Raw genomic sequence first — 22,976 nt, forward strand, 5'->3', positions numbered from 1 at the left:
AGGACTGTAAAAGCACTCAAGAAGCAATAATATCTGTACTGTTGGCCTGCCTGAAAACAATTTAAGGATGGACTTGGGTGCACCTCAAGGTCTCTCTAATTGATTTGTAAACAAACCGCTCCATAGGTTTCCTGTTCTCCACCAAACTATTTCTCTTTGGAAAACTATAGAGCATTGAATTTTTCACACTACACCACAGGCTTGCAACACCAATTTTCTTTCTCCTTGGCAGAGAAGATAAAACTGACGAAAAATGGACGGTTCTAAATGTTTTATAGAGGAGTCCAGAATACTACACAACTGACCTTCCTTGGTGTGTCATGGAGGGAGGTGAGAAAGACAGAATGGGGGCAGCGGAGCCAGAGGAGGCATTTTTTAAATTACTATTCTCTGGTGTCTAGTAGGCTTTCTGCCCCATGTAGTTGAACACCCCCAACCTGCCCCATAGGGAGGGACAGAAAGACTGCTGCGGTTTTGCAAGGGTAGGGGCATGGCTCAATGCCAGCCTGGGAGGCCCGATCCTGTTTTACTTGAAGATGCTTCTCTGATGTCTAGTAGGCTTTTTGTCTCCACCCCTAGCACAGCGGTCAGAAAGACTGTCCTGCACGGAACAGTTTGACTCTATATGCTGTGGGTGAGCTGGTCAGTATATTCCTTAGACCAAAATGTCTATTTAGGAAATTACAGAGCTTATTATGAATTGCCGAGCACCGTTGTGATAGATATCAAAGGAAGACAGGTTTAGAATCCTTGTATTCATCTAATGTATCAGCGGAAGCCTTTCCAGGATGTTGGGATGTCAGAGGGCAAAGCTGACAACCTGGCTTGAGACAGGAGTTGAGACAGTGTGTAAATTCTTTGTGGATTCGATACTAAGAGTGTCTTTAAAATTTTCATGAGAAAATGCCATTCCGGTGGCGATTTTCTCAGTTTATGGAACGACCGTTGAGATTTGCATGAGCTGGGGTAGTGAGGGAAAAGACACATCTATGCATAAACTGCTGCGTCATTTATATCCACTGGGGAAGAACATGGTACGGTTTCTATATCAGGCTCTCCTTGGCGCTCATCTCCAACTGACTTAATAGACCTAAAAGAAAAGTGGGCTATAGACTTAGGACAAACCAAGCAGAACGAGATTAGAAAGTGATTCTGAACAATGCTCCCGAAACGCTAAGGAATGGGATATTTAAACTATTGCACTTTAATTTTTCACATGGGAATTATCTTACTGCTAAAAAGATCAGCAACAACTATACCTCCGCCTCTTCTTCTTGCCTGTGAGCCAGTTCCACCAATGTGGAGTTTTACCATATAACTTGGTCCTGCAGATTAATTGGTTACAAGTAATATATGGCCTTACTGAAGCAAATATAATAATCCTTTTCAGGTCTGAAAGATGCCTACTGTTCTGATGCCACACCCTCATAAAAGAACACCAATCAATTCATTCAGAAAACAAAAAACTGATTTCTAGCCATCCCAAACTTGTGCCTCACCCACGAACCAGCCACGGCTGCAGAAGACCACTTCGGACCCTGAACTGCCATTCATTTATTTATTTTTTGCATTTGGAGCTATTATATCGCAGAAGTTACATCGGGAGTCTTTTCACAGGTAGGTTTTCAGTCTGTTATATACAGACTGAAATGGATACATTGGGGTTAGATCTTTGTTAACTAACTCACAAGTTGATCAAAAGTCAAAGATAAATGAAATCCCTTGTAGCTACTCCTTACCTCAATTGTTCAAGTCGATTGGGCTACCCATTTCTCTTTTATGTTATATATAAGAACATATGTATTTACAAATATTACGCATTTTAAAAATTGTAACTCAAAATAAATGTCAAATTATATTTTTAAATAACTGAAAAGTCATTTACTTTTGAATATCTATCTGATTGTGATTAACAAGTAGAGTAAATTACTAAACTAAAATGATTTAATATTTTTTAATTAATTCTAATTTTTGGAAATATGTATATGGGTAGTGTATACAGTAGTATGGAGTATTTAGTGTTGAGTAATGGGCAGTGTTTAATTTAAGGCAGTGTATTTTGAGGGATCAACGATGGGTAGTCAAACTTATATTAAGTAAAAAATTAACTATAATATAATTATATTAATTTTACTTTTCAATCAACAAAAGGAGTGTAATTTTTGCAAATTAATAAGCAACATTGTAAAAAAAAGTAAACATTTTATTACTTTATTACACTTTTTTTTTTTAAATATATTTTTATTGCAGAATTAGGAACAAGACCACATCATAAGCCAATCAGTACACTTGCAGCTTCACAATCTTAAAAGGTACAGATATATCTTACACAGCTGGGCGGCGCTGCAGGATTACCCTTCTCAGTAAGATGCTTCCGTGTACTCCTTTCCCAGGTATTCGACCAGCATCACTTTTTAGTATCTGCTTTTACCCCCCCTAAAACACCCCCCCCCAATGCATCAACAAGCGAACTCAGAATTTTCAGGGAGTAACCGTCAACAGCTCATACCCCGCCCAACACAGTTCCGACCAAGTCGCTCCAGAGTCCCCCTCCCGGGCCTCCCCAGTATCACTGTCAGAATACCTGCCAGCTATCCCGGGAGCCCCGGTATCCTGGGTCCAACCTACGTGCTATCCTCCTATTCTACTTCAGGCCGCTATGTCGAGCTACCCTCCTCATAACGCCCCCCCCAACTACTGCTGCTGCTGCTAATGCAGGTTGTCCAGAACCGTGCCATCTCAGAGGCTCGCCATCTACCAGGAGTCGTTCGCAATCGCTAAAAGTGCATGGAAGCCGCATGGATCATCACTCCTCCTCGTCATCCCCCACCATGTAATCACGCAACGCTTGCACCACCATCTCCCAAGCTCTCGCCAGGTCCAAACAGCTCTCCTTGCCAAGTCTGGTAGCCTGCCGCATTCTAATGATGCTTTCACATCCCGCCCACTTCAACAGCTCATTCATCCACCTCCTCACTGAAGGACCTTCTCTAGACTTCCAGTGCCAGGTTATCTCTCTTTGTGCTAATATAAGTCCCAAATCAATAAATTTACTGGTGATTCTCGTCCTTTTTGTATGCGGGAACCAGAGCAGGAGACATGCCGCCATATCAAAGTCCACCTCCCTATCCGTTACCGCATTCAAGAGCGCCCCCACCTCCGGCCAGTACGTCCCCAGTGTCGGACACCCCCACAACATGTGATCCAAGTCAACCTCGGGCGCCAAGCAACGTGGGCACACGGCGTCAAGCACCTGGAAGTACCGTTTTATCCTCTCCGGAGTCAAGTACGCCCGATGTATCACAAAGAAATGCACCTGCTGAAACCGTGCGTTCCTCGTACCCTTCCATGTCCGCCGCAGGACCTGACTCCAGACCGTGACCGGAATGGGCTTGCCTATGCTGTCCTCCCATCGCGACTTCAAGGCCAGCAGTGGAGCTAGCCCCTCGTTCAACATTCTCATGTGGAGACACGTCACCGCTTTTACAGTACCCGCCGCCATTACCACATATTGGCATGCCATGGTCACTTCCGGCTCGGCAAGCCCTACTCCCCAATGTTTTTGCAGCGCCGCCACCACCACTGCCGCGTGCAATAGAAAGGTACCGTCTGGCAAGCCAAACTGCTCCTGAAGCACTTGATAGGGAGCCAATGCTCCCTCAATGTACAGGTCCCCCACCATCTGTAGACCCAATTCCTCCCATTCCAGAAGCCTGGACCAGTCACCCCCATGCGGCAGCGCGGTCAACATCCCTAGCGGTATCTCCGGTGCATACGGCCGGACTTTCCTCGCTCTTGTCAGACTCCATTGCCAGCACATTCTAAGCGTCCTTTCCTCCACCGTAAGCTCCCTCGAATCCAGTTTCTGTTGCATAACTATATAAGAAAGGATGTACCTCGGAATACCAGCACCACGGTCACACTCAGGACCCCTGAATTCTCTAGCCACATTCTGCGTTAGGTACTGCAGTTGCGCCGCTAGGTAGTATAGCTCAAAATCGGGGACTGCCATTCCCCCTTCAATCTTAGGCCTGATCAGAGTTTCCAACGCTACCCTCCGCCGACCTTGGCCCCAAAGGAAGCCAGTCACCAACATCTTCAGTTCCTTAAAAACCCGCTACGGAATCCATACCGGCAGCGTTCGAAAGCAATAAAGCAGCCGGGGAAGCGCCACCATCTTCAACAGTGCTACTCGGCCCAGTACCGACAGAGGGAGAGAGGCCCAGAACGCCATGCAGCCCTTCAGTGCACGTATGCATCGCCCTACGTTCCCCTCCGAGAGGTCAGCCGCCTCGTGATAGATGCGCACCCCGAGGTAGGTGAAGCCAGAAGGCTCCCATATTACCTCCCTTGCCAACAGGGGACAGGGCGTACCTGGCCGCAATGGGTATATACAGGTCTTAGTCCAATTCACCTTAAGGCCCGACAGCCGACCGAATCCAACCAGCATATCTACCGCCCCCTCCAGAGACCGTTCAGCGTCCGCTAAGTATAGCAGCAAGTCATCAGCGTATAACGAGATATAATGCGACTCCGGCCCTTGCGTGATCCCTCCATGCACTGTACCCGTCCTCGCCTGCGCTGCCAGCGGTTCCATCGCCAATGCGAACAGCAGGGGGGACAATGAGCAGCCCTGTCTCGTCCCCCTACTAACAGGGTAGGCCGAAGATATCAACGGGCCCAGGCGCACCCTAGCCGACGTGTAAAGGACCCTCGTCCAGCTCCGGAATCCCTCCCCAACTCCGAACTTCAGCAGTACCTCATCTAAATACTGCCATTCAAGGCTATCAAAAGCCTTTTCGACATCGACTGCTAGCACCACGGAGTCAAGAGCCGAAGACCCGGCACCATCCAAAATTCGGACCAGCCTTCGTATATTCATGGAGGTATTCCTAGTCGGGATAAACCCCGCTTGGTCCCTATGTACTAGCGTCGTCATGTGCTGCAGTAACCTGGTGGCCAGGATTCGACTCAAGATCTTATAGTCCACTGTCAGCATCGATAAGGGCCTGTAAGATGTCACACTCAACGCGTCTTTGCCTGGCTTTAACAGTGGTACCACTAGTGCCTCCCTCATTGACTCAGGCAGGTAACCCCGTTGCTTGGCCTCCGAGTACACCACCAATAGTTTTGGCGCTAGGATGTCAACAAATTTGGCATAGAACCGTCCACCCCTGGGGTTTTATTTCGAGCCATCTGTTTAATAGCTACTCTCACCTCTGCTAGCGTTACAGGACCTCCCAGTTCCTTAGCATCCTCACTGTCCAGCACTGGCAGTGGGAGCATGGCCCAGTGTTCGCCTATCTCATCCCTCTCCGCCTCCAGGTGGCATTCATACAGTCCCGTGTAATAGGACTGAAAGCACGCCAACACAGCTGATTGCGAGTAGACTACCTCCCCTCCTTCTGCTCTTATACTCATGATCGGGCACCCCCTAGGCTCTGGATCCGCAAGTTTGGCAAGGAGCGCGCCCACTTTATCACGTTCCTCATGCACCTTGATGTTATACAACTTATAGTCATAACACCGCAGCCGTTCAGTCTCAGTCGCCACCACTTCCTTAGCCTTCACCAATCTCTCCTGCAGATCCGGCCGTTCAGGCCTCTGACGCTCCAGGTCTCGCAACGCCACTTCTGCTTTCGCTAAATCATTCAGGACAGCCGTCCGCGCATTCGAGAATCTACCCATGCATACGCCCCTCACCACCACTTTCATCGCATCCCATTCTATTGATCGCGACGTTGCGGAGCCCTCATTCTCCGCAAAGTAGCGGTCAATGCCCTGTCTAACCATGTCACTGAACACCAGATCTTCCAGTGCTTCCGGCCGAAGCCGCCACGATGGGACCGCCGACCTAGCCCGTTGCCACTGCACTGACACCAATAAGGGGTTATGATCCGATATGGTCCTAGCCAGGTACTCAGTATGTGTCACCGTCGTTGCCAAAGTGCCACTACACAACACTGCGTCTAATCTAACATGTAGGTCGTGAATTGCAGAAAAGTAGGAGTAATCCCTTATCTCAGGATGCTGTACCCTCCACACATCAAGCAGTCCCCACTTCTCCTGCCAATCCTTCCTATGAACCGCCAGCCTGCGCACTGGGGAGTCGACCAACGGCGGGTGCGACCTATCCAGTACTAGATCAGTGATCGAGTTAAGGTCGCCCCCTAATAAGACCGGGCCAGCCAAAAAGTGAGCCAGCGAACCCGTTAAGCCGCCAATAAAGCGGGCCTGATCAGAATTGGGGGCATACACACTACACAGGACCACCTCCCTCCCGTAAAGTCGCCCCTCCACCGCCACATATCTACCCTCTGGATCAACCCGCTGTGACGTGACTTCGAACGGGGTCCCCGCTCTCACCCAGATTAGGGCCCCTCTGGCAAATGCTGAATAGGTTGTGCCAAACACCTGACCCCGCCACCTCCTCTGCAAAGCTCCGCATTCTTTCTTGGTTAAATGAGTCTCTTGAAGCATTGCAATCTGCACTCCCCGCCTCACCAGGTATGCATGCTCCTTGTGGCGTTTCACCATCGTCTGAATTCCGCGGACATTCCATGTAATACATTTCACATTAGATAACGACCCCATAGTAGACATTTCTGTGCAGTATCACCATCAAACAGTTGTACCCCGCATTGCAGCAGTTGCATCCCCCTTCCCAATCCCCCCCCAAAACACCCCAGACCCCACTCCCCAGGACAGGACCTAATAACCCAGCTTCAGCCCCGTTCCAAACCATCAAAACCACACACACACACTAATCTGTGGTCGCCACCACAGAAGGCCTTAGGGGCCACAAGAGGGTGATAGAGCACCGAACCAGGGGCAGCAGAGCTCCCACCCCGTGCCCCCAGTCCCACCCTGCTTTTTCCGCCCCATACCTGATAGCAAACCAAAGTCCGGAGAGTCAGTCCCAGCAGGTACCCCGGGGTTACTGGAGTCTTCGGAACGTCACTCATTAAACACTCCATCCGAAGTCTGTGGGGTAACCACTGGTCCCCCGGCACTCCCCGTTTCCGATTCATCGCCTTCAGATTTCCCTCCCACCTCCGCCGAGGCCGACCCCCCCGACGTTCTCTCCTGCTGTGATCCTGTAATGTTTGCCGTTGCAGCCACAGCCCCTCTCCTCTCATCCGCCATCTGGGCATCCCGCTGGAGTTTGTTCCGTGAACGAATGCGCTGCGATTTCCTGATCCGGATCGGTTTCGGTCTTTCCCTTCCGCTTCTATTAGTGCGATCTGTTCCAGCACGGTATAACTCCAGCCATGACCAAGCCTCGTCCGGAGTTTGAAAGAAGTGTGTCCTGTCATCGAGGATAACCCTCAGTTTGGCAGGGAAGAGTAAGGAATACTGAATCCCCTCTTTCCTCAGCTCTTTTTTAACTGACAGAAAGGACGCCCTGTTTTTCTGCACTTCCTGTGTGTAATCCGGAAAGATCGTGACCTTGCTATTGTCGACTTGAAAGGGGCCCTGAGCCCGTGCCCTCTGTATCAACAGGTCGCGGTCCTTGTAATGCAGCAGTTTCACCACCATTGGTCGGGGAGGTCGGCCCTCCAGGGGCGGCTTGGCCGGGACCCTGTGTGCTCTTTCCAGGGAGAAGAAAGGAGAAAGCCCCTCCGGCGCCACAACCGTTTTGAACCAGTCCTCCATGTATGCCACCGCGTCGTCTTTCTCGATCCTTTCCGGAAGGCCCACCACCCGCACGTTGCTCCTCCTGTTACGACTTTCCGCATACTCCGCTCTTCGTTCCAGAATCGCCAAACGGCCCATAATGTCTGTCAGTTTGTGTTCCGCCGTCACCACAGCAGGCTTCAGGTCGAGGAGTAACTGTTCATGTTCCTTCACCCTATCCGAGAGCTTGGCGTGGTCAGCTCTCAGTAGGCCCAGCCCCGTGGCAACCTGCGCAATATCATGGTGCAGCGTCTCCTTTGTCGTGGTAATCGCAGCCAGGATAGCATCAAGACGCAAGTTCAGCCGCTGTTCCGGCATAGTGTCTTCCTGTGGGGCCCGGTTACCGCCAGTTTGAGTTATGGTGGATGCATCGCCTTGTCCAGGAGGTGTGTTGAGAACCCGCCCGTAGCAGCCATCTTGAGCACAATAATTGCTCCTCCTGGACCCCCACCTATGGCCACGGTGTCCACAGCTCTCCCGACAGGCACACCACCTGCCGCCCCGGTCCAGGGAAGATAGCGGCCAAATGTACCAGGGCTCCCCACCCCTCGGCAAAGTTCGTTCCTGCTCCTTCCCTATGTCGTCTGTGTCCCCAGAACACACCTTCAGGCTCCGACCATCCCCAGCAGTACCCAGTCTTAAGCCACCAGCAGGGCTCCGGACCACCTCTCACATCCCAGGTCAGCAGCGTCCCCCCAGACAAGGAGGCGGGCACCCCCGGGGGCCGATCGTGTCGGGTGTCCGGCCCAGGGCACTGCAGCAGGCTCAGTTCTCGCTCCTCGTGTGCCCCACCTCCGCCACTCCGCAGTCGCAGTAGTCCAGGCGGGCGGTCCCCGCTAAAACAGCAAGCCCCCGCTGTCCTGACCTGAATGCAGGGCGCCCCCCGTTCCCAGGGGCTCACTGTCGGTGCCTCGCCTCCCGAAGGCCAGGATCCCCAACTGTGCTTACCCCGGCTCCTCTGCCTCCGCGGCTCCAGAATCCGCCGCTCGCCTGTACCAGCTGCTCCGTAGGCGGCCGGCTCCGCTCGCTAGTTCGGCCCCCCCCAAGCGTCCCAAGTCAGCACTCATAGTGCGCGCCCGCTGCCCGCCGCAGGTGCCGCAGTCCCAGGTCCACCCGTCCAGGACGGGGAGGGGGAGGGGGGGGCGCGAGGGGGCCGCTCTCACCGCGATCCGGGGGATGGCTTCTTCAGCCCCCGCTCAACACCGAATGTGCCCTCAGGGACTTCTCCGCACCCCTCGCTCCACTCGGCAGCCACCAGGATATCAGCTGCCAGCGCCCTCCGTCTCTGAAGCGCTCCGGAGCCTCACGCCGCCATATTGCCTTTGTCCACGGCCGGGCACCTCCGTGTTCCGGATCTCGGTCTCCGCTCGTCCTCCGAGGCCCCGTCAGCAACCAGACTCTCTGCACAGAGTTAAATTCACCTCAAATGGTGAATTCGTGCCTCCAAGGGTTCCGCAGGCGGCAATACCAGGATATATTACGGGACTCGGCGCGGAGCTGCACGCTCATACAGCCATCCCGGTCGGCGCCAAACCACGCCCCCATTACTTTATTACACTTAACATTCTTTTATATTACATTATTAAAAAATACTTAAATCACACACAAAAATAAGTAGATTCACGGTATATTAAAAACTTCAGTACATGCAGCAATAAAAGTTTAGATAAGGAAACGGTATTGACCATTCACCTGAAATAAATTATTTTCATGACTACTGCTTCGGGGAATTCACAATATTAGATATAAAGTATTGTTTTATATTCGGTTGATTAAAATGTTTGCAGACATTTACTGATTATTTACTCCCTTTTTATTGTAAGTGCCAGTACCTATTGCAAGCACAGGAGTTGAGATTGTGACCAAAATGGAGACCATTCTATCCCTTCAGGTAATAGGGCTGAATCATCCGGTGGGGGCATAGTAGGAGCACGCTTTATATAAGTATTGTTTTATATGTCTGCATATTAGATATTATCTAAAGGAGGTTGCCAGTAGATAGTAATAGCTACAACTTTGTTTCCATAGGAAGAGCATTTTTTCATTTGTCAATAACGCTGGCGCTGTTTGACGAATCTTCAAAATAAAATTCAAAACTGATATGACGTTCACTTCAGCTGCTATCTTGAAAGTTTCGGGGTGATCCGTCAAGCGAGGGACGAGAACCAGGGGGTGCTTAAAATCAGGTTTTCCCTAGGTTAATTCCCATAGGACCCCGGCTACAGCCTGAACTGCTGAACGTAATTACACCAAATTTGGCAGGAAGGTATATGTTGGTTCAAGGAAGTGTCTTTTTGTGATTTGGTGTCAATTCATTCAGTAGTTTTGGAGTTATTTAAAGAAATTTCCAGTTGTGTATATATATAGGGATACAGAGAATCAGCGACCACCTCCTGATCTCATGCTGAGATCGGATTGGCTGCCAACACTTCAAACCAAGAAATGTTGGCAGCCATCTTGTGACTTGGTTGAACCGAGTCACAGGAAAAGAAAAGGGCGCAGTGTAGAAACACCCGGACCCCCTAGGTCTCTTGGGGGTGTCCCAGACAGACCCCACAGGCACAAAAAAGCATTTTTTTGAAAAAAGAAAATTGGTGGAGTTATGCTGAATTTGCGGATTTAGATTAACATTTTAAGAAAAAGGACGGACTCAAACACTTCATTAGTGATTAGCCCCCGAGTGGGCCAGGTCCCAGGGGCAGTTTTTATAGTAAGACAGGGGTACCCATCAGGCCCGGACTGGCCGTTGCGGGCACCGGGCAATCCCCTGGTGCGCTGCAAGGGTGGGGGACGGTTTTGGGCCCTGGGGGTCGGTTTTGTTACAGTGCCGTTTTTGCAGCATAGGTGCAACATCGGCTCTGTAACAAAATCGTCCGAAAACCGACTCACCAAAGAGCTCGGTCCCACCCCCAGGGGGCTGGCTGAGCCCTTTGCCAGGGCCGGTTTTCGTTCTCAGTCCGGCCCTGGTACCCATGCAGCACCCCTGCGCCCTGGGGACCACCATCGCCCCAGAAACATATGTAAACTGATGCACAGATCCCTGCAGCCCCGGGGACTGCGGGGGGCCAAGCCGGGCACTGCTCCCACCAAGCCATAGCAAACTGTGCTCTGCTTTGAGTAAGGAAGAGCATTTTGCTCTTGCTTGCTCAAAGTGGAGCACAATTTACTTTTACACACAGAAAGCTGCATGCTGTGTAAAAGCAATACCTGCTACCCATCAGTGGGAGTGGGTGCCCTGGGTGGGACCAGGGCACCATCACTACAGGCGGGCAGGGGGATGGTGTCCACGAGCCCCCTTCCATTACTTAAAGAAAATAAAAACGACGGTCATCGGGGATGGGGGCATTAGGACCGAAAGCAGCCTGCGAAGGGAGCTGCGCCGCCTCCTCACCCATTGAAAAAAAAGGCCTGGCACTGGGGGATGGGGTGCCCGGAGCTGAAAAAGGCCTAGGGAAGAGGGGCCATGCAGAACATTTTCAGAACCCCCTTCACCACCACTCTGCAAACTCCTGGATGAAGTCCTTGGGGGTGACCTACACACCCTGTTACCTTTACTAAGTCCTATACAGTGGGATTGCGAAGAGATCTTCGGAGGCCTCACCCCCTTTCTACACCACACTGCAAACGTGGCTCTTGGCGCACTACTGGTTGGGGAATTACGTGCCCTTTACTCCCGAGGGACCTTGGGGGCAAGAAGCCCTCCTGATGCCTTTGAGTCTTACACAGCCAGATTCCTGAAAGCTAGTCAAAGGCCCCACCCCATTTCTCCACCACCCTGCAAATGCGACTACTACTTAAAAATCATAGAAGTTCACTGAAAAAAAACGAAGGCTACAGGGACGTCATAGTTAGGAAATGGACTTAAAAAAACTCAGAAATTCACTAAAATAACAAAGGTTACAGGGACCTTATAGTTAGGCTCAGGTTTAAATCATACAAAACGAGTGAAATTCAGCAGTTATAGTTAATTGAGCTAACTATAATTCGCATCCCCCGCAATGCATTGCTTATGACATCACATATTACATCACACATGATATGGTCAGTGACATCACTGAGGACATCACTGATGACATCATCCATAGAATCACCGACTTACCCACTCACATCCACAGAGCCTTTTATACACCCACTCCCACACAACTATTCAGACACCCATTCAAAGTCCCATACCAGTACTTACAAAGCCATTCACTGATTCATAGTTCTACATACATCCATACATACAACCACTCAGTCACTAATAAAGCCACTCACAGTGTCAGTCACCCATAGAGCTACTCACACACCTAGCCACGCACTCATAGTCAATCACACAGTGACTTACCAACCTGTACAGATACACACCAACTCACTCATACAGATACTAACACATACTCACTCACCTATACCGTCACTGACACAAGCACACACTCACCCATACAGCCACTTTCGCATTCACTCACTCAGCTATACAGTCACTCATATACCCCATCACTCACTTTTACTGCGTTTCACATACTCCGTTACTCACCCATATACCACTGACACATGCACTCACTGACATAGCGATACACACAAACTCTGACCCGTACAAACCCTCACACACGCACACACTAATCCCTACAGCCACTGACTCACCCACTCACTCACTCACTCATCCATACAGGCAGTCACACACCCCTCACCCACCCACAGAGACAACTATACAGGTACTCAGACAACCAATCACTCAATACAGTCACTCATGTACCCACTCACACACCCATACAGCCACTTTGACACCAACTGACTAAAACAGACATTCACACAACCAGCCACTCACCCATACATTTACTGAGACACTCAATCACTCACATATACAGTCAGTCACGCAGCTACAGAATCATTCATACATACACTCTTACTCCCACTGATTCAACAATACAACATGATATACATATTTAACACTGAAACGTTTTAAAAACAGTCACAGTCACTGGATGATGTCATGAGTGATGTCACTGACCATGTCATGAGTGATGTAATATGTGAGGTCATAAGTAGTGCATTGCGGGCGCAAGTTGTAGTTAGCTCAGCTAACTATTACTGCCGAATGTCACAGATTTTTGAACGAGTGAAACCTGAGCCTAACTTTAACATCCCTATAACCTTTATTTTTACACAGTGAATATATATATATATATATATATATATATATATATATATATATATATATATATATATATATATATATATATATATATATATATAGTCTTAGCAAGATGGTGGAACTTATCATTCTGTTCACTGTCTTTATATTGCTAATCACTGTCATCTGCTTCCATCTATTGATCATTGCAGCACATATAGCCTATTAAAAAAGCATGTTGCTGCAATAAATATTGAAAACGCCCCACTGTGTGTACCTTGCATAGTTCTCTGAGAGAAAGAGAACAGGAGTGACTGAGCAAAAGGGTTCTAGATCTGTTACCATGATCCCTGCCAGAGCTCAGGGTTGTCATGGTCTGTGGTTGCCAAAACCATTTCTTACCTGTCCAGGTTTAGGGGGGCATTTGGTGGCACAGTGGGCTAGCTGGTCTCTAGGATGGCATATCTTTCGGGGTTCACAGAATCCGTCTGGCACCATCCCTATGTTTATATTGCCCAATAAACGTGTAGTTCCTACTGGGAAGTGGGGAACTACACAACAGGCTGTTAAAGATATTTATAATTCTGTAAACAATTGTAAATGAGTTATTGTACATAGACAAGAGCATTACGTATTAAAAAGAAAAAGAGGGAGATTGAAACTGCTCTAACTAGCAGTGTGTTTGCTACATAAATGATACCGTATATATTTGTCTTGCACAATTTTGTCACAACTTTTATTCGAGTACAATGTGTTTTTTGTTTATGTTGATAAATATATAAGGAAGTGACCTCACGATGTGGATTACTTTATGGTTTCACAAACTTCAGGCTGTAATGCTGACAATTGGACTTACTAGAAGAGTTTGCTTATATATGGGCACAGCCTGGGCACCGTCTCATACCAGATGCGATAGAGCTGAGTAGCTGACCCTCACAGGCATCTGTTCAGAAGCATATTTATATGAGAAATAAAGTACTCCCGAAATAATGTAGCATGATGCTATGACTGCGCAGTAATGACTGCCAAATTAAAACAATATTGAACTAACTACTGAAATTCATTTTATTACGGCTATCATTTGAGAGCCTCTGAATTTTATGAACTGTACACTCACCATGCTTAAGAAGTTAGCATTGTTTTAATGCCTACATTATATGGCCACACTTCTCTACGACTGCGTGTAAAAATTATTTGAGCTGTTGGCAAAACAAAATAGTTGTAAGCTGTAGGCAAAAAGTGTGTTTTGAAGTTGACTGTTGAAGTTTGTATCTGTGGTGTGAGATTGTTTTGTCTGCTCCGATAAATGAAACTTAATATTAAAATCAAAAGATTGCTTGTAAAGGCAGACTGCTGAGGGCACCCATGCAAAGGTAAATCCGTAGGGTGGTGCCTTAGACTTCAGCAAGGTCCTGGGAACGGATCCACTCATGACATCATGGGCCCTGACAGTCACATGGGCGAGGGCTAAGAAGGAGGCACCAGAGTGGCCATGAAGCACTGAACAGGATCGGACTGCCCGGTCGCTGAAGGACCCCTGGAATCGCAACCTGGAGGTCCAAATCCACTTTGGGAGTAAAGGCATATGCAAGAACAAGGAGCAATGCTGAAGAAGTCAGCTATTGACTGTTAGAAACTGGACTCCTGTTAGATGTCGTCAGACGCTGCAAATACTCCGACCAGCGCTTCTCCAGGATTGGTAATGTCTCGGAAGTGGAGGACAGCAAAGAGGACAGAAAAGACCACCACCAACTCTTGGATCAGTATAAAAAAGCGGGATCTTACACTGAAAGAGGAGGGGGTCCTCCACTATTACGCCTCTTTCTGCCTCTCTTGTGTTGTAAGAGGCATTTAAAGAAATGCTCTTTTAGGGTGACTTACCTGCCTGAGTGAGCAGGAGTGGGCCAGCAAATTATAATGAGGCTTGGCCAAAAACAGCTTGGCTTCAATCTCAATGATGCTTAAGAACAAATCTTTTGCAGGTCAACGTCAAATTCTAAGCACCACCTGGAGACATCAAGCGAGTGATGAACATGTATTGTTTATTGCAGCTCCTACGAGGTTAGAACCTAAAACTGCAGATGGTAGCACTGAGACCAATCAGGTATATTGTTTGATTTGTGATGGAATTAAGTAAATTGGAAAATACTAAAGAATAGAGGGATCTCTACATCCACACTGGAAGGACATGTTAAAAAAAAAAAAGGAGCTGATGCCTGAGCTCAGCGTGGAGCCAAACAAGCCTGTGTTTTCATGTGCGCAGGCAGTGCACTGCCACACCTGAGCCATATGGTGCCCCAGGCCCCTCTGGTGAGCAAAGTTTCCAGATCCAATCTGGTACATAGGGATATTCAAAAGATGAATATTCTGTGGGATGAAGTATCCATCACAACACTCTTTCAGAGTGATCATAGAACAAGGCAATGCACCTTCCTGCAAACTACGAATATGGTCTCTTGAAGCTACCTTACACCAACATCCACACGGATGGAACTCCTAAAGATAACCCTAACCACCAACTCCGTTTTATAAGAATACATTTCCTGCATTTTGACTCCATGATCTAACACCCCCCCTTAACAAACACTCCCTGCCTCTGCATGGCCAATACCTCATTTTGCTACTTATCATGTGAGGCATTAGCTCTTCACCAACACTTCACAAGTGGCTTTATGAAGGCAGACTCACTATCCCATTAAAGAGTATACTCGCAACACTAAAATTTCGAGATTGAGCCAATTGCCATTTTCATTTTGTCAATGTCAATATGTACATATTATAAGCTAAGTATGATGCTTTGAATCGAACGCTTCCACTTTCTCTTTTAGTATATATTTTTTTAAACAACTATCATATTAACACAGATACTTCTGACTAAGTTAATAAACTTCAACTCTTAGATTTGTATTGTACAAAGTGGCTGGTTTCGTCCGCAGGGTCGAAAAGATAAGGAACCAAAACGATTCATCAGAAGGGAAGCAAGCACTGTGACATTACATGTCTCAGGTATGTACTCTTACCCCACAAACCGCAGCAACGATTCCACTACTCCGGTCTCAAAGACTCGTGGAAAAAACATAAGGTTTTTCCTAACTTGTCCTTGAATCCTGTGTTATAACTGCAAATGTTACGAGCAGAATTACAATTCTGAACTTAAACATTCATGAACCATTAAGGGACAGCTGTGAAAAGAAAATCAGTCCTGAAAAAGTCATTAAAAGTCCCGTTCATCACTGCTGGTAGGACCTTGAGGCTCTCAACTTTTTTTCAGGCTAATTTCCAAGTTTAAATCTCCATATTTTAAAAATGGCAGGTATTTCACAAAACCTTTTTTTTTTTTTTTACAAAGTCAGAAATCTGCTTGACAGTGGTTGAACTCTACAGGATGGTTTGACTTACAAAGTGTTAGTGATTAAATGTATCCCATGGACTATAATGTGGAAATATCTGACTTCAATAGATTTCCAAGAAAACTTTTCGAACACTCACCATATCCACCTTCATCTTGGAGATTCTAGGGAAAGCTGAAAATTGGCAATGGAAAATGTTGCTTTCCTTGCTGTAAACACCTGCTCATAACGTTTAGTGATGTATGTTCAAGTGCTATGCATACTGCTGGCATGTAGTGTTCGGCCCAGACATTTGCAACTTGTTTTTCTTCGAAGTCGTCTTTTGAGTCATGAAGTATACAGTGACTCCCCCTTATGCTGGCATTTAACGTGTAATGGCAATGTTAGAGCGGGTTTGGATATGATGATAGGAACTCTGGAAGTGAGGCACCCTTTGACGCTTCCTCCACTGTTTCCGCTCTTAACTTTGACATCAAATATAGGAATACACAATTTACCCTTACTAATAGAAATGTAATACTGGTGACTCGCTACAGAGATCTCTATGACACAGAGAATCAACATACTCTCCACCACTGGGCCTTCTCCTAGAACTTCATATCAGCCCACTTGATGGTGTTGTAGACAGTACTGAAAGCGAAATGTCGAAATCTGCAGAGCAATAAAGCCGAAATCCCTTTCCTCCCCATCAAACATGGAAGTATGTGGTGAAGTTTCCCATCCTGTTTTCTGTTTTAATTCAACCTTTTTATGTGTAACTACGTGTGCAAATAGGTTGGAGAAAACACTGAGGGGGTCTGAGAATATCCACACGTACCGACAACTACATGTTTCCTGGGAAAAAACATGTTTTGCCTGTATCCCTGCACTTATTGAAGTGCAATATGCACAATTTCTGTGGCTTTTACATTTTACAAAGTTTCATCTTGAGGCATAAATGTTTAAAGATCCTAATTTTAAATGGCGCAATCTGAGATGAATTCCCACAGATATTTGTTTTAATTAAGATGCACAAAAAATTGTGGATCCACTCCATTATTAGTATGCATAAATTAGAATACCAAATGTATAATTAAAATGGAGTTACAATACTTATCCTCCAGGTTCCTGAGCAAATTCGGGTTTTAGTACTGATAAAATCATGTACTTTTTCAGAAACTGCACCTTATAGATCCGCATTTACCTGCTGTTGCCGATTACTTTCTCGTAAAGATGCCAAAAGTGCTTCGTATTCTTTCACTTGTGTTTCTTTAAATTCAAGGTCTCTCTCAAGTAGACTTTTGTCAGTTTCCAGTTTCTAGGGAAAAATGAGAATTGACCAGTACTTGAAATGTATCCAAGCATGTCTCACTAAATTCACCACTATATCCAAATACATCCAACCCATTTTTAACATACATCTAAATTCTGCCCACGTGAGGTTTATCTACTCCCCATATTTCTTTAACACTACAATTTGTCCCTCATAATATACAACATGCTGATCACAGTCTACTCTTTACAAGTAAAGGAAACATTAAGCAGTTTGTGAACTAAAAGCACAAATGTTTACCCATGGTGTAATGTTGTGGTATTGGTTAGTGATTTATTAAAACAAAATCTGCACTTAGTACCACAACACTACATTTACAAACAATGAGGGCTAAAGTGTTTACAGAGTGTTAATCTTAAGAGTACATCATTGGATCAGAAGAGCATCAATTTGCACTGTGCAAGCACTAATAAATTATGTCAATGGGGCCACAATACCAAAACCTTCATAAATAGTGAATGGAAACATGTAATTTAGTATGGTATACTTGTTCTAAGTGTAAATTTGTATTGCTTTAATCGTCTGGATTGTAAACAAGTGTTGGACTAGTCTAGAGCATTTGCAAGAACATTAGTGTGCTATCTGCATATCAGCGGTGTATAAAAATTCAAAAGATTAGGGATCCTGTGTACGGCACTTTCAACAATCAGAATTATGTCTGTATTCCTTAGGGTGGATTTACTGATGTTGCTACAGAAGCCACAGTTAAATATAAACAGCACAGTGTTCCAGCCACTTTAAACAATGTAGTTACATACGTTTAAGTCTCCTTGTAGGTGGCCAAGGTCTTCCCTTAGGGTGTTGAATGTAGACAGCACAAGTCTCATTGATTTGTCCGATGTCTGTCTCATCTAAAGAGGAAGGCAAAGCACAGTGTTACCTTATTTAGCATTAACCAGAGTGACGGTTATGCACAGTTTGGAATTTCATAATCTGCAGATTTTCTAGTGTGTTACATGAGGTGCGCAGACCTGATCAGTCAATCCACAGGCAAGGACGTCATTGTCACTAGCAAGTACAAGCAATGTCCTACAGAAGCGTCATGAGGTAGTGAAGTCTGTAGGAGGTATGAGCAAAGCAGGTGAAAAGTAGGGTGAACCTCTGGGGCCCATTCATAACGACTGAAAAGTAATCGTCCTGCTACAAAAAGAATAATGCAAAATTGTTACGGGTGCTTAATTAGGACTACAAAAGAAATTCTAGTAATCTGTAAACTTTTTTTTTTCCTCGCAGCTGAGATGGTACGATTGTTTTAACATTTGTGATTCAGACCAAAATATCTAGCGTGGTCATGACCATAATGTTTGTAATAAAGAATACAGTAAAACACTGAACAATGTTATGAACTGATAAACAACAAATAAACTAACCCAGGGCTTCACTTCAATGCTGAGAGTAGGACATCAGGTTGCCTTTATTTGCATCATCACTTCTGGCAGGGCATTTAATATTGTCATGAGTTTTGGGATTGTTATTTCCTTAAAGGCATCCACCAGGAAGAGCAGCAAAAAGGGGAGGGGTATAGGATTGTGAACCTTCAGGTTTAACTATTGCTTATGGGATATATCAGTGACTGGGGTCAATAACACTTCATGCAATCATTCCTTCGGCGTATGAGCCCTATTGGTGCCCTTTTAAAAATAAATACCACATAAAAGGATTAAATATTTGAGGACTTAGATGGCACTGTCCCAACAAATAAGAACATTTCTTGCAATCAAGAGCTCAAAGGCGATGCCGTTTTGAAGCACCATATAAACATTTCAACTCTCAAAAATGTGTTTTCTCACCTGCAACAGATAACGAATTTGCTGCTTTGTCAACTCCGATGCTCCTTTAGGGATTACAGATTCAATGTCTTCTGGCTGCAAAAAGATTAGAAAACTCGTTAGAATCAATGATAGCAAAGATAATTCAAATGTAATTGAAGAAACTATGTTAATTGAAAAAATTCAAATCTGCTGGCCCCGAAAATACTGAGCTGAAGGGAGTTCCGGGCTGAAAGGTGCCACATAAGCCCTCAAACTTACTCCTGGGTATAATGGACGGCCTGGACGGGAATAGGGCAGATAAGTTCTTCCTGGGTGCCACCATCATGGTGGCCATGCAGGATATAGCAGCATGGAAGAGTCCTATCCCACCTAGCATAGTCAAATGGCGCAAAGGCATTGACTGGTGCGTGCTGCAGTAAAGACCCCTGTATGAGGCTAGAGGATGCCCAACTAAACACTGGAAGGTCTGTGGTAAGTGGTCGGGGCAGGTGGAGTTGCAGGGCTCCTTTTCCCCCATGGGTTGAACTTGTGTGCGAAGCTGGGGACTGCAGCGGGTCGCTAGATGTATTAGCGCATATATGGTGACAATAATCAATCAATGTACCAAGCTTGTAATGAATTATCAGTGCTGTTTTTTGTTTTTCCTGTTCTGAAAACTCAATAAAATTAGTTATATAAAAAAATCATTATGAAAACACAGCCTAGTTCTGGGTTTTGTCAAAAAAGTGCTCATTTGTCATGAAGTCACAACAGAACAGAAGTATTTCCACCGTCGACGACACAAGACTTTGCAAATCCTTTGATTGATTGAAGAATCATACTGTACTTTAGAAACAAGTTCACCCATCTGTATGAGTAAAGTTTGCTAACTGGATGAAAGCATAACACCAACAAGAAAGAAAAAGTGATCTTTAGCAAGAACACCTCACCATAGGACTCCGATCCACACCCAGCACCCACGCCAGGAACCGCAGAATCATCAACCCCGTTATGCTGGCATCACCAAGCAACTCACCAGAAGACTACAAGCCACCCAGAACTCAGCAGCCAGACTCATCCTTACCCTCCCACACTGAACTCACATCACACCACACCACACCTCACCTCAGGAGCACCACTGGCACCCAAAACACAAACATGGTCATTGCAAAATCCTCCCATACTCATTCAAAGCACTACACATCTTGTGCCTCACCTACCTGGACAGTCGCATTGCCTTCCACTAACCACCCAGACACCTTTGCTCCGCAGGAGTACCCCTCACACACCCCCACACACACAGAACCAGATCAGGAGAACAGGTGTTCTCCTGCATTGCTCCTAAATCATGGTCTGACCTCCCACTCCACATCAGAGCGTCATTCTCTCTTCTTGAACAATATTCAAGGAAGCTAAAGACCTGGATGTTAAATTAACCAACCAACCACAGGTAGGACTAGGCACACAAACACACATGCTCAGCTCCAGGAGACTCTCGCGGGTGAAAGTGCGCTTTATAAACAAACATAACAGCAACAGTTTTGGTTCTACTTTATTACTCATATACTCTAGATAGAATGTGTTCTGGTCCAGTCTAAAGTTCCATATACTGTGAAAAATATATCTGTGTCCGTATTCAATTAGTGTATTGCTAATTATTTGACCAACTAAAAACGATTGAAGAAATGAGTATCTGTTTGAATTATATAAAGATTTAATATGTTTTACTGATACTTTCTTGAACTGCGTAATTATGTTCTTTCAAACAACATTCTGGAGGGAAGGACTAAGAGTCCACTCCAGTATTACTGGTTGAAGAGTACTTGGGTAAAGGGAGGTGTATCCATCATTAATGTTGAAAACATACTGAGTGTGAAGGGTCCTAACTAGCAACATGTTTACGCTGTTTGTTTTCATATGTGCCCAGTAAATTGCAGACTTGGACTATAAAACAGTGGGATTTGTGGAAAATGCGGGGGTAACCACTGTATGCAACATAAGGCTCTCTGTAAGCTTGTGCAGTTCAAGCCACAGTTAATGGTGTGCAAGTCTTCTTCTCAATCCTGCTTCCCTTAAAGGAGTGACTGAAAGCAAGTGAAGAGTACTTACTCCATCCGCTATCTGGAAAGCGAGTGCCCACTCATGAACAAAAGGTTTTGTTGACTGCTTAGCTACTCAAAATACATTCTAGATAATGGCACAAAATTTATAGGAGCCTACAATGCTATATGTAAACTACATACCTGTTCAGAAGTAGAATCCAGGTGTTTTCTAAAGAAGAAAAAATGCAATTAATTTGATGTCAGTTTGGGATGGTGAACAATGCTAAATATGAAAAATGTACTACCAAAATCAAAACATGGTCACTCAATTGCCTCTCAAATGGATCCTCTCTTCATCAAAGAAATACAATTGTAGCTATGATCCTTGAAACAGTGATTTTTTTGAGAATATCAGATAAAAGCAGTTGGATTAGGATTCAAGATAAAAATATCAAATTGAAATTGCACAAGGAGTAGACATTTGACTACCTACTTGGACTTCTTAAAATGTCAAATTTTGATGTATCTATCAGTTTTCACCATCATTGCTGATTGCAGGTTTAGAGGAAAGGTACATTTGCAGCGTTTAATTTAATTTTAATTCACAAGGAAAACATTACTTGTTTGCATGCAATGATTTCTATTACCTACAGTCATTTAAATAGCGATACTAAGAGCACTTTTGTACACTTACTATACCACTTACACTCGGGCTATTTCGGTTTAAGTTAAAAAAAGCAACAAACGTGGTAGGGTAATTGGAAAAGGTTTAAGTACCATTTAAGTTAAGACTTTGAGTGTTCACCACAGATCCAGGTCCCACTCTGATGAGAAGACTCATTTTCATGCCCACAGTTTTCATTCATGACGGGGGAGAATTTGGCAAGTCTTAACAATGATCCACATTTCCAAATGGCACCTCAGCACCAAATTATTCACAGATAGAGGTTTTGTTAATCATGACCTGGAATGTCAGAGAACCTTATGTTCTGTTGTATGTAAGTAAGGTGAAATGTGGAAGGAAACATAATATATATATAAAATACACATTTTTTTATCCTGAATTTTCAAAGCTACACTTTCTTCTCTCAATCTTACAACAGAAACCAGTTGGGTAACTTTAGAATTGTCAGAACTCGAAAACGTATTATAAAGGAATAGCTATTGATGAAGCCTCCTTTCAAAAAGCCTCTTGGGTAACTTATCTAGTCCACTCTAAGCCGCCCAGAATTCATACTGGCTTTATTCACGTAAAAGAAAGCTATTATGAGTCGAGAATTTAATGGCAAGAAATACACAAACAATGAATTAGTTATGCTATAGAAGCATCAGCAAGTATTTTTTCAACACATTACAAAAGATAGAGATATATTACTTTAGATTTCAATTGGGCAGGGTGACGTAATATGGATGGCCGCACAGGGAATCAACAAATTCAGGTGATTGGGAAGTTACTTGGATAAAACTTGCCTGAAGTTGGCTCAATGTGGTGAGCATTTTTGCACCTAGAGGTAGAGCATGATCCTGAGAGTACAGGAACATTCCTTTTATGACAGACATCCTTCTACGTGTTACCAATGCACTTTTCACAGTGAGCTCACATAATCCACTACATTTCTTGAATAAATAAAATCAAGCAGGTTGGCAGAGCTTGGTGATTAGCACCTTGCAAAGCAGCACACTGCAGACTGTCCTGCTACATTTGGCCAATGGTGTGCTTCCATCAGAGAAAAC

The 22,976-nt window shown here is 45.4% G+C and overlaps 1 protein-coding gene across 4 annotated transcripts in view; it reads right to left on the reverse strand.

Annotated features, from left to right (window-relative positions):
- Positions 1–22,976, reverse strand: part of POF1B (POF1B actin binding protein) — a 225,826-nt gene that overhangs the window by 47,823 nt on the left and 155,027 nt on the right. For all 4 annotated transcript variants that reach the window (XM_086918778.1, XM_086918777.1, XM_086918779.1 and 1 more), the window contains exons 8-11: positions 21,444–21,471; positions 19,240–19,314; positions 18,208–18,300; positions 17,321–17,434 (exon numbers count right to left, since the gene is read on the reverse strand). In XM_086918778.1, the coding sequence (XP_086774904.1) occupies positions 17,321–17,434; positions 18,208–18,300; positions 19,240–19,314; positions 21,444–21,471 (310 nt within the window). The remainder of the gene's footprint in view (positions 1–17,320; positions 17,435–18,207; positions 18,301–19,239; positions 19,315–21,443; positions 21,472–22,976) is intronic.

Source organism: Lissotriton vulgaris, chromosome 4_1 (genome assembly GCF_964263255.1).
Source record: "Lissotriton vulgaris chromosome 4_1, aLisVul1.2, whole genome shotgun sequence".
Taxonomy (NCBI): Eukaryota; Metazoa; Chordata; class Amphibia; order Caudata; family Salamandridae; genus Lissotriton; species Lissotriton vulgaris.